Source organism: Henckelia pumila, chromosome 2, assembly GCF_033568475.1.
Source record: "Henckelia pumila isolate YLH828 chromosome 2, ASM3356847v2, whole genome shotgun sequence".
Taxonomy (NCBI): domain Eukaryota; kingdom Viridiplantae; phylum Streptophyta; class Magnoliopsida; order Lamiales; family Gesneriaceae; genus Henckelia; species Henckelia pumila.
The window spans coordinates 88,964,797-88,977,804 of record NC_133121.1 but is presented as its reverse complement, the minus strand read 5'-3'; the positions used below and the strand labels follow the sequence as shown (position 1 = coordinate 88,977,804).

At 36.2% G+C, this 13,008-nt stretch overlaps 2 protein-coding genes across 3 annotated transcripts; one reads left to right on the top strand and one right to left on the bottom strand.

Annotated features, from left to right (window-relative positions):
* Positions 1-345: 345 nt before the first annotated feature.
* On the bottom strand, positions 346-2,411 carry LOC140877880 (vicilin-like seed storage protein At2g28490). The gene is made up of 5 exons (XM_073281475.1): positions 2,090-2,411; positions 1,746-1,927; positions 1,356-1,436; positions 879-1,274; positions 346-783 (listed from the first exon to the last, which is right to left on the bottom strand). Exons 1-5 carry the CDS (start codon positions 2,409-2,411, stop codon positions 346-348), a joined length of 1,419 nt encoding a protein of 472 aa, XP_073137576.1.
* A 3,495-nt stretch (positions 2,412-5,906) lies between these two features.
* LOC140881833 (exonuclease V, chloroplastic) lies at positions 5,907-10,155 on the top strand. Of its 2 annotated transcripts, XR_012150063.1 has the most exons (8): positions 5,907-6,308; positions 6,515-6,619; positions 6,910-7,031; positions 7,938-8,087; positions 8,193-8,566; positions 9,208-9,284; positions 9,579-9,736; positions 9,821-10,155. XR_012150063.1 is itself a non-coding variant. In XM_073287439.1 (7 exons), the coding sequence occupies exons 1-7, from the start codon at positions 5,985-5,987 to the stop codon at positions 9,847-9,849; spliced, it is 1,203 nt and encodes a 400-aa protein (XP_073143540.1). In that variant the 5' UTR covers positions 5,907-5,984; the 3' UTR covers positions 9,850-10,155. The 2 variants fall into 2 exon arrangements, 1 of the variants encoding a protein (XP_073143540.1); XM_073287439.1 differs by having other exon boundaries at positions 8,193-8,346; positions 9,579-10,155.
* The last annotated feature ends 2,853 nt before the right edge of the window (positions 10,156-13,008 follow it).

The following is a 13,008-nucleotide window of genomic DNA, read 5'->3' as shown; positions in this document are numbered from 1 at the left end:
AACCGTTTGTTTGTTTGTATGTATGTATTTGTCGTCGGAGGGTGTGAACAATGATATGTTTCACATACATTCGGGGCCAAATTAAGAGCTGCTAAGTCCAGGCCAAGCTATAATTAATACAAATTAAGAGAGATCATGATTCATGACAAGGCCAAACAAGAGCAGCAAATTATAGAAAAACTCCGATTTATTTACAATTTTATTACATCCCGAATCAAAAACAGAGCAGCAAATTATAGAAAAACTCCGATTTATATTTACAATCTTATTACATCCCGAATGAAAAACAGAGCAAAATCAGACCATACTCAAAAGCAATAAAAACCAAACAAAACCGTCATAGAACTAATCAAATTCCAGGTCCATTTCATCACCAAATCCCTCCTCCACTTCAACCTCCCTAGTGGACGACGGCCACGCCGGCAGAATGGCCGACTCGGTTTGCGCGTCGACGATTCTCTTGAACCTACCGCCGCTCATTCCGAAAGAAGCTGCAATCTCTGGTGCTCTCATAGCATGGAGCATTGAGTTGGCTCCCACCAAGAACTGAGGCCTGTTGTTTCGAGACGAGGTGGTGAAGCCGAAGAACTCGAAGCGGGCAGTACGAGAGGAGATTTGGCAGAAGGGGAAGTAGCGGGGTACCCAGAACACGTCCCCTTGGCTTACTTTAGAGTTCATTGCTAGGCTTCCATTGGGGAACACGATTTGGATGGTGCCCGATCCTTCTAATACGATTCCGAATTCAGTTGCTCTTGGATTGATGTGGGGTGCCATCATCGATCCCTGCATTTTTCAGTCCTTTTCATTTCAGACGATGCATGCAAAATTTCGTCACTTTTTATAAGAAGCAAGACGAATAACATAAAAAAGAACTTCACCTTGTTTAGGCTGACAAGATAAACACCAGTATCTGAATTTTCAAGGGGTGAATAATCCGACTCATCCAAACTAGTGCTCCATCCGTAATTGTTCTTAAAATCGGGCTTCCTTTCGTAGATGTTGCAGGAGTCCTGTCCCCTGTCGATTTTTCTCCGTCGCTCATCCTGACTCTTGTCTGCCTTTCCAAACAACATCTCCTTGAAAGAGCACCATGTAGATCCCTCTTCTTCTTCTGCGTCTGCTTCTTTGATTCCGACTATTTTCCGCATATGTGCCAGTTTTTCGTGTCGCTTCATGACCAAAAATTTAGACCAGGAATGAGAGTTGTCTGATAAGCGAACAATTGGTCCATGACTTTGTCTAGTTAGCATTTCGCTCAATTCTGCTTCCGAAACCTGTCAAGTACATACGATTTAATCGGATTTGCTTTGAAATTAATTTAGTCGAAATCTTTCCGTTGCAAAGTTGATTCTTACATTGAATGCTGCTGACAAGGTCGAGGGCTCAAATCCAGACAGCACGGATGTTGGATATGTTCCACCAGCTATGAAGAATGACTGCCATAACATACATGGAATCAAGAATTTTGTATAATACTGTGGAATCAAGTGCATAACAATCTCCAAAATCAAGCTTCACCCTGATTATAAATATGATATGTTCACTATACATTTATCATCCCTGATCATAGTAGTTATGTATATGTACATTAATACACAATTTTATACTCAATTATAAACATATTTCACCAACTTTCTTCTTCCATTTAACAAAGGTCTCGAGTCTTATTGACCGGTGTCCACCTTGTGCCGCTATTACCGACAACTCCGTGGCTAGCTAGCAAATAATGATGGTAATATTTATACCTGAATGTTCTGCCAGTGCAAACTCTCAGATGCATCAATGCTGCAGATCATATGAAGGTTGTGGCTATGTGCTGTATTAATGAGATAAAAGGCTGAACCAGCCTCTATTCTGTATATATCTCCCATTTTCAATGTCCTTTCCACTAGTTGGTGCTTGTTCATGTGTCCAACTCTTGCTTCACCTGCATGCACCATTTCCCATCAATAACAAATATTAACCATGCACTTACTCATGCATGATCTCATTTAGCAAAAAGATTAATTATTATATATTAATATTTGACATGAAATAGAACCAATAGTACTTTAGTGCAAATTAAATTTAATTGTTTGCATGAATATACCTGAGCGAAGGAAGATGATGAGTGAAGAGTCAAGGTACTGTGGTATGAAAAGGCTTCTAGGCTGCATAGTAATGAATCCAATATGCATAGGATTTGTGATAGATTTGCCTCTCACACCTCTCACCACCCTCATTTCTCCGGCATCGGTCTTCACCACATGCTTGGAATCCTTCAACAAAAACCAATCACTCCCTCCTTCTCTCCACCACCCTTCATCCTCAACATCACCGCCGCCCACTGCCGACACCGGAGAACAGAAAACCGCCGCAGCTGCCACCACCACCAGCAGAAAGAGTGCTTCCCGATCAGTTATTTTCCCCATTATCTATCCTAGCTATTTGGCTAATTCTTTGGGTAAGCTGATTGATTATGGAGCTAGAGGGGGTGCTTTTATATATGCACACAAGTAGAGTGAAGGGAAGGGGAGTAGATGAACAGGTGTGAATCGCTGATGAATTGTTGGGGTTTAAGGTTATACGTACGGTTAAGATCTTGTGGGGGGTGAGAAATATCCGGTCTCACATTGAGACAAGGTCATTTGGTAATTTATATTCATTTTATTATATATGATGATTATATATTTTTTTTGAGAGATATATGATGATTATTATTTTGGTCATTTAGGTGACTCAAATTTGTTTGGAATTAATTTTGCGCATGCTCGGGTTTTGCATGGTTGCACAGTACTTTCTGACATTCTTAAATCACAAAAAATTATAATAAGTACTACTTTAAAATATATTAATTGCTTGTGTTTTGTAACATTATATTTTTGTTATTGTATTAATTTCGAAAGATGATTTTGCGAAAAATTTGATATTTATTTTAAATCAAATTGTTTTTTTTTTGTATAAGTAATACATGTGCATATCAAATTACAATTTTAAAATATACTAGGAAATAACACGTGTGTTGCACGTGAAAACGGTTATAAAATTATATTCAAACTGTACAATATATAATTATATAAATTCAAAATGTACGTAATCCCAATTTCTCTTCTCGAAAAAGAGAGATACACAATAATGTGTATCATGTATGTTACTACTCTAATCCAGTTTTTCATGTTTTTACATTCAAATACAACAAATTTATAATTATGCCAAATAAAAATGAAGAGTCATATATATGAAACGTTCTCATGGGTCAATTTTTTGTGAGATTGATATTTTATTCAACCTGATGACCCACCAAAGAGTATAATTTTTCATATCAAAATTAAAGTATTACTTTCGTTGTAAATATGGATTGAATCGACCATCTCACAAAAAACCTACTAAAAAAGAAACATTAGTTTTTTAAATACAAACGTTCAATATTATAAATATATATCATAATATGATATATATATATATATAGAGTCTTTTTCAAGTGTCCACCTATCATGCCCACTACCATGCCCACCAATGATGTGACACTATTCTATTGGATGTGATAAAGATGTGGTCCAATAGAATAGTGGCACATCATTGGTGAACATGGTAGTAGGCAGGATAGGTGGACACTTGAAAGAAACTCTAAATATATATATATATATATATATATATATATATATAGAGTTCTTTTATGGTGCCCAACATTATATGCCCACTTCATGCCCACCATGTACAATAGATGAGTTGACCGGTACAATAGATGAGTTGACTTGTACATGATGGGTATGAAGTGGCCATATAGTGTTGGGCACCATAAAAGAACTATATATATATATATATATATATATATATATATATATATTGAAAATCGATACTGAGTTCATAGCTTAAACTTTAAACTGCAAATAGTAATTGGACAAAGTACATTGACTTGTATATTACAGTATTACACAAGCAATTTATAAAATAAAATTATCGAACAAAAAAGTAATAAATTTAAAAATTTGATAAAAAATCTCATTATATGCAATATTTTTATTTTATTTTTTTATATGCAACATTTTTGTGTGTTACGTTCTTGTTTCAATATCGATATCTTTTATTAATTATATCGTGTTTGATCAATATCAACGTAGTTGCCATTGAAATACTGCCTTTTGAAAATACAACGTACTACTGACTAATATGTGAAAATATAGATTGGGATAATTTCTACACTCCAACCTAACAATAGATCATGTTTGGACTAACCGGATGAAATACTGCATCAGAAGGCACTCCCATACCATAAATCGTGGACATAACCGAATGCAAAATCATGACATCCATTCACAAAATATAATGGGGTTGAGCGACCCCTCTACAGGTTATAACAATGGTAAAAGGCACAACATGTAATGCATGTAGCATAATATCCGTGACATAATCAATGCACATATCAGTAATATTGTCATGCACAAAACATGCAAATATCGAATATGCATACTCAACTAGGATATCTAGGATAGTACGTCCATACCTCAGAATAAGCAACCTAGTGATACTGGCTCTCTAGTACTCCAAGTCTATAAACAGATAATCATCGTATCACTAATCGTCTACTAAAAGCTTTAACTAGACTGTTAGCTACTCACTGAAACTAATCTAAGTCTAGCGATATACATGCGTCCGTCGTCAGCACATTGATGACAATGACCCCAAAACTTATGCACAACTCTGCTACGATCCCGATAGCGCCTCGCTATTGACTGAACTACAAAATAACGCTAAAATCCTACTAAAAGCTAGGAAAAATCTGGAAATGAGTAAGGAAGAAATGAGCTCGGATGCCCTATTTATAGACCATATTCGGAACTACCGAACTCGCGATCGGAACTTTCGATCCCACTTCGGAGCTTCCGATCGTGCTTTCGAACGATCTCCACCAAACACGTGTCTCTGATTGGACAACACGCCTGCCGAAAGTAGTTCGAAACTACCAATCCCAGTTCGAAGCTTCAAAACTCTCTCAAGTCCAATCACTAAATCAAAACTCATACCTTGTCCAACTGTCACAAGATCAGAACTACCGATCGCACGTTCAAAACTTCCAAACTACTCGGACCTTTCGATCAGCAATACTAGCTTCCGAACACGTTCGAAGCTTTCGATCCCTCCTTCAGAACTTTCGAACTGTCCCAAACACTCGAAGCCTTAGAAACTATTTTTAATCTTTTAAAATCCAATTTCAACTCCCTATGCTCAATCGGAGAATCTTTTAATCATGTTTAAGCAGTAAATTAGTTTAATTTGGAGTCGGATCACTACAAATATAAAACTTATTCAAAAGTTAGAAGTCTGGATTTGAGATCCACCAAAGGCTTCGCTTCCATATAATCCAAGACAGTTGGAAATTGAAGGCATTGGCCATTCTTTTCAATTTTCGTTAGAAAGAATATTGTATATTTTATTTCCGCTCATGTGTATTTTATTTCAGCTGCAATCTACAAGGGGTTATCATTTGTAATAATATATATTATTTATGAATAAAAATTTCCAGGCTTTTGCCCCCGTCATGTTGAATTTATTTACACATTAAGTTTATTTGTACATGATTTAAGGTGGAAATGAAATAAAGTTGTGCTAGATGTTTTTGAAAGAATACGCGGTACGAAGTTGGTTAGAACGTGAGGAGCATAAGGTAAAACCCAAAAACATTTTGGTCAAAAAGTTGTGAAGTCTAATTTTTTTTTTTACGAAAGGATGATGACCTGAGAGGAAAAAGTAAATAATAATAATAATTAAAACATGGGTAAATTGGGAATTTAATACCGATTTGGGTTTACACGTTGAAATTGTATGGAATAAATTGAAACATTACTTAAAATATGAGGACCAATGGGATATTATCACATCCCATAAATAAAAGGAAAAGCGAAGCTTACTTGAGAAGGAAGGTCGATCCTCCTTTTATAAATCTGATCCCACCAACTCCTTTGGTGGCGTTCCCAACGGTCGTTTCTCCCCTGCAATTACCCAGCATGATTCGTTCCCCATCCACCGCCAAATTCCCCGTAGAAATCATCACCGACGAGGAAATGTCTCTCATCGAAGCTGCATTATCCTCCGCCGCCGCCGCCCCTCCGTCCATTCTGTTCGACCGGAATTATAGGTCGATTACATCTATTACTAGGTTGGCTAAGCGCAGGCTCTCCGGTTGTACCGAGTTGGGGAATTCGGATATTGAAGACTCGGGTCGGGTTGTTGGGTCAAATAGCCCCAAGAGTAAGAGTAGAGTACTTGAGTCTTTTCTTCACAGGTTCCGCAGAAGGAGAGGCCTTTCTGTTACCGACATCACTTCTACGGTAAATTCTTGTTTGTCTTTTTGGTTCCATAGTATTGGGTTGAAAGAGTAGAATAGTTTCATGAAACATTGACATATTTATTTTATTACTTTTTTGAAATGATATGTTTTGCTTGTTGTAGTACAGTACATATAATCAAACTTTTCTACGCTTCCAAATGACATAAATGTCTTAATATGGACACAAATTTTCAAAGCTTATTATAGGAATGGTGTGAGAAGCAAATGGAGTTTTTTCTACTCCTTGGCAGACCTAAAAGCACCGAAGCTATGAAAGCAGGCAGTGCTCGCCATATGCAGCTCGAAGAAGAGGTATGTCTACTAATTCTTATTTGTATGATCTGCGTCATTGTATTGGTGCGTGCAAGGTTGCTCGACAAACAGTTGTGTTTCATGTTTCACCTCTAGTGGAAAGATTTTTAGATGTTTTACATGATTCTTCTTTCAACCATGTATAGCCTACCGATATGCTCATGTCATGTGGTATTGATTGCTCCTTAGGCCCTTCCATATTATCGAATCAAATGTTTCCATAATTATTCCAGATTGTCTTTATTTTTATTTTTTTACAGTTTTTATGACTTCTCTTGCAATGCTTGCAGGTTGTTAAAAGGGTGAAAATTGACGTTGAATCAATTGAAGATATGTGGGCGGTTAAATTTATGAATTTCATTTGGGGTGCCAATCAACTGTTATTCGAGGGATTGACACGAGAATTACCTGTGTGAGTTTGGCTTGTTTGTTAATTTGTGTATCCAGTTCAATAGTTGCATGTGAAGTTGTGATAGTATTTAGCATCTGCGAGCTGTCAAAATTTGAGTTGATTGGCCTCTGAACTGGGCCTTTTTTTCAACTAAAAATATAGTATGCTAGTCCTAGTCAATGATTAAAAAATGTTTACCATTTGATTCTGCTTTATTTCATTGAAGGGAACATCCTTGAAACTTTCTTTGATGCAGCACGCAAATAGTGTTTCCAAAGTTAATGAACTTATGTTTGAACAGATGTACGTGGTCAATCAATTGAGTGACAGTTGCATAACAGGAAACTCAACATGATCACAGTTTCTAGCAGTTGCGTTTACTATCTTGCTGCATGCCATTTTACATATAAAGTTTTAGTGGTGTTCTCCGAAGAAGGGTTGCATTGTCATATCGCTGTATTTGGACTTGTTTTTAGTTAAATTCTTGACACATGGTAGTTTATAACTTGGAAAAAGAGAGTTCTTGAACCAAGCTTCCACAGAAATTTAATTTTTGAACCAAAAAGATAAAACACGAGTTTCTATAGTGCTTATCATTTAAGGGGTTGGCTCATTTTATGTAGAAAATGGGACCTTTGAAAAGCTACTAATTGTGTTGATGGGGATGTGTTTGATTTGCCTAAGAACCTAAGGACTTAGATCCCAAGGTGCACAAAAAGTTTCTACTTCAATAGTCTTTATAAAACTATGTTTTGAATTTTATAGTACGTGTAGGCTATACTTTTAATGGTTTGTTATTTACGCTTTTGTGTAGCAAACATGTCAATTTTGGACTGAAGTTTTTCATTCCATGTTTTTTTTCATCTTGTTGACGCTAGTCATCCCTTTGTGTTCCTATTATATTTTCTCATCTTATTGCGTGTTCAGAGTTGGCTTTGTAGAAGGTGTGTGGATGGTTGGAGTCATAGATGAAATTCGGATGCCACTGGTGGAGTCCGAAAGAATGCCATTATTGGTTGACACGAAAACTCGTGTTCGAGCAACACTTCCAGCTGAACCGCAAAGGAGAAATGGAAGGTATGAATTTGGTGAGATAATTTCTCTCAAAGCACTTGGCTTCCATTTTCTTCGTTTTTTCCTTTCTTCCCTTGTAGGTCATTTAATCAACATCATTTTTCACAGGCTTCAATTAATGTGCTACAAGTACCTGTGGGACAGTTTAGTTGCAAGCAAATTTCCCTCACAGAAGTTTTTCGATTACTTCTCACTGAATCCACATCACATTTTGTCTCCCGAAGTTAGACAAGTTACAGAGAAATCAGGCTTTCCTTCAGAGGTAAAAAATTTGTCCCATAGCAGATCCAGAAGCTATTGTTTTGCCATTTTATTTAAAAAAATTATTTTCATAATTTCAAATCATTTGCGTGGTATGTGCGATACTTTAAAAAATCAAATTTCCCTCACAGAAGTTTTTCGATTACTTCTCACTGAATCCACATCACATTTTGTCTCCCGAAGTTAGACAAGTTACAGAGAAATCAGGCTTTCCTTCAGAGGTAAAAAATTTGTCCCATAGCAGATCCAGAAGCTATTGTTTTGCCATTTTATTTAAAAAAATTATTTTCATAATTTCAAATCATTTGCGTGGTATGTGCGATACTTTAAAAAATCAACTTGTGCGATAAATGCATGTTGTTGAATCCCTTTCTCCTACCTCGTTACCTCCATTTTCCGCTGTTTTTTTTGTTTATTTATTTGCTTGAATATATTTTAGCGAATTGCCTCTCTCTATCAATTCAAGGAATAAGTTCGTTAATAGCTTCAATGCAACGTATAGAAAGTAATGAAACAATTAGACATTACAATTGTAGTCTCCCTTTAGACAATTAAGACGCGAAAGTATTTGAGATTAATGATTAATTTCTTTCACATGTTTAAGGCAACATGTAGGAAATAATAGAACATTAGAACAATTAGGATATTACGATTGCTGTGTACCTCAAGACAATCAAGATATGAAAATATTGTGAGGAATTGCCTATCCCTGTATCTGAAATCCTGGATATTTTAAGATGATTACCCAGAATACATACTTAAGACTGAGCTATTTTTTTGTGAAATAACCAAATCTTCTAATAGAGATCAATATTAATATTCCTTCTTGGTTGATTTGAATCTTTCTGTTTATGTTTTGCAGACTCTTGATGATTTAGTGAGGTATTTTCAAAATAGTAGTTGTTTGCTGCCTCGGGCTCAGGACCAGCTGCTTTTAAGGTAACTATTAGTTAACTTTGCCATCTAAATTACTTCTCTTGTGGTATAGTTAAACCTCTTCCAGCTATAACCCATTATATACTCTTATATATCTCTTTAAAGCATATTTGAAATTAGTGAAATAGCTTAACTGCTTAAGGCACTATGCAAGAGGTAACAGAAGAATCAAGACATGGCAAATGTCAATTGCAGTCTATTTTTATTTTTTTTAAAATTTTTTTTTTGGATAATATGCTACTCCAAATTATGTCCCATCATACGGGGTTCATTCACATATTTCAATCCACGTTGTAGATATGAGTTACAAGAAGATCAATCATTATTGGGTGAAGATCAGTTTGATTATGAACCTGAATGGTTCGAGAGCCAAATAAAGTCGTGCATAGAATTTTGGCAAGGGGAGCGAGAAGCCATCTGCACTCCAACTGAAGAGCGTTGGAAATGCAAGTTCTGTAAGTTTTCTTCTAGATGTCCAGCAAACTCTAACATGGATGATTCGACAACTCCACCTGAGAACAAAGATTTCCCTTCTCCAGAAATTCCTTCGAAGAATGAACTGTCCTAAACAAATGGTACACTCCACTTCAGCAGAATTATTCGGTTTCAGAAGAATCATTTGGTTGCACGCTGAAGCTTCTTTGAGAAACACATCGGGGTTGCTTGGTTGGAATGTTGATTATTTATTTATTAGTGGCCTGCCACCGGGAGACCCAGAAATCACTGTATATCACGATAGCTGGAGGCTGCGGGAAGTGAATCTCTCCGAGAAATTCTTCAAAGTTATGTATTTTTTTATTTTTATAGTAATTATTGCTTCAATGTATATTGTAATTTGTAAGGGATAATTGCGATTTATCTTAAATTCTACAGTATTGGCAATAGGGGTGTAATCGAGTCCAGCCGAGCCGAGTAGCACACTACTCGAGCTCGAGCTCGACTCATATTTAACTACTCGAGCTCGATCGAGTAGTAAATTTCGTGCTCGAGCTCGAGCTCGTATATAATTCGAGTATTCGAGCTCGAGCTCAAAAATTATTTATATATATGAATAAAAGATATATTAATAAATATAATATTATATTTATATATTATATTTATATATATTTATATTATATTATATATATTTATGTGTTATCGAGTAGCTTGAACACAGATATTTAAAGTTCGAGCTCGATGAATGCTCGAGCTTCTCGAGCTTGAGCTCGAGATCGAGCTCGGTCAAATCGAGCTCGAGTCGAGCTTTGACCGAGCTACTCACGGCGCGAGTAGCTCGGCTCGTTTGCACCCGTAGTTGGCAATACCAAAAACAACATGCAATGAAAATAGTAAAACACAAATAACTAAATAAAACAAATAAAATCAGAAATAATTATGTACAAGTAAACTAGTAATTGTATGGGTGCTTAGGGTCAAATAATCACTAGAAAAACGTAAATCAATACAATAAAGACTAAATGTCTCAACAAGAAACCAAGTTGCATGAATAAGAAAACCAATAAGTTGCAAGTTTCGTATGCCAAAACTGGATAAACAGATAAAATCTTCGAACAAAACTATACAACAAGTGTTGTCTTCGATTTCTCCAACACATACGCAGCACTGCTAGAGCAGCAATGACCGTTACAAAATTTCTTCGGAAATCTTTGAATTATTATGTTGATTTTTCTCTGAAGGCTATGTGCATGAATTCAACGTCTGAACTCTGAAGTCTTGTTCTCGTTTGTACGCATGAATCCTTTTACATATGAGAGTCCAAGCATGAAAATTAATCTTTAGATAAAGTCCTACAAACCAGGAAACAAAGTTAATAAGGAAAATGATTCTTTCAAATATAATAGACCAGAACTTGATAATAATTGATAATAACAATACTCAACAATACCATATCAAAATATTAACAAATTTAGGTAAATATTCAATCTACAATTCTCGATAATATTGAAATATTAAATCTAGAAGAATACCAAGTTTAGAAAGAAAAAATTCTTAAATTAAATATTTTTAAACTTAGAAAAAGATTATCAAGCAATTAATATTCCTTTCAATCTACTCTTTTTGCATTTCTGGACAAAACAAGCACAAACGAGTTCAAGTAAAAACTCTCCCTAAGTTAGAACATTCTCCCCCAGAATAAGTAAGTCTCCCTCTTGAATGTGTTGTCCCTCGTGTTGACAACACGAAAGGTAACATGAACTAGAATACATGGGGATCCTATTATTTTTATACCAGAGAAGGTATAAAACAAGAAAGAACTGTTTAGGGAGTGAACCTTATTAGAGCACATGTCAGCAAAATCATAGTAGTTAGAATAATGAGATCATAACAATGAGATTAAAGCAAAAATATCAGAGCAAGAAGAGATATATAATGAGGATGAAACTGACTCAAGCAAGATAAGAAGCAAAAAATTAAAATCAAACTAAAACTGATCACTATCAGTAGGATACTTCTTCTTCATCTTCAATGCTATCATGTTCAATTCAGCATTCCGAAGTTTGTGAAAGTTTGTGCACTATATCACCCTCCATTTTCATCAGAAATGTCAAGTCTCTCACGACAGTCTGCCAACGAGGCTCCATAAAGCTCCAAGTCCTCTTGGGCCTGGAAAATCTTCTTTTCAGCATGAGCCATGAGTAGTTGAATATCAGTAAGGGAAAATTCAAGAGTAGAAGGTGGAGGCTCTGTGGTATCAGTGTTGTCACCTGTGTTGGAAATATCGAGCATAACTTCAGGAGTAGCAACAGTCTCTGACCAAGGCAGATCAAGGCAGCTTGGTGGACTTCAATCCTCCATCTGCAAACTGAAGCACATTATTGAACACGAGCTTGTCAAAATTGAAATGGCTCCCGGTCCCTATAGTATACAACATAAATGCATGTGGATGCATCACCACAGTGGAGTTTATAGATGGTGTCCAATTACACACGGATGTCTTGTGTATGACAGATTAAAAGGATGTGAATTGTGCAACATAGTGTCGGCCAGGAAACTTTTTGATCAAACCACCAGCGAGAACAACAATAACTTCATGAATATCAGGGTGGATTCCTTCTTCTACATCCGAGGTGTCATAGGCAACATTGATTGTGGCAAGGTTGAACTCATAAAGATTTACTCTCACGAACACTCTGTCATACTTTGCAGATTGTAGATCACCAACAATCGCGGTCAAGTTGGCAAAGAATTCCAATACTGGCTTTCTGATGTAAGGTACCACCACAGTAATAGTAGAAAATAGCTTTCGATTCTTAAAAAATTCAACCAGATTATACCTGCCATATGCATCAACGTCGATATTATTTTCATCAATAAGCCATCGATTGGCAAACAAGGGCCACACAGCAGCAGCATCTCCAGAGTATAACTTGTTGAAGGGAGTGGTCAAATCATACTCTACATTATTTGCGTTGTCTGTGATGTTGGCAACATCAACAACAATACCATCGTCAACATCCCCAACTTCTTCTTCAGATGCAAACTCATCATCACCATCTTCATCATCACTTGACTCCTCACATTCTTAAGCATCAGATTCATCTTCAGATATGGAGGAATTCTCACATACATTTGGCCTATTTGCAACAACTTCTTCCAGCATCTCCATATCAGGCTCATCATCAAAAGGATGAGAAGAAACAACCACATAAATACCAGTCTTCCCTTTCTTTAGGCTGTCCACAACTTGAGTCAAGGAAGCTTCATCATCATCATAAAATGCAGTTTC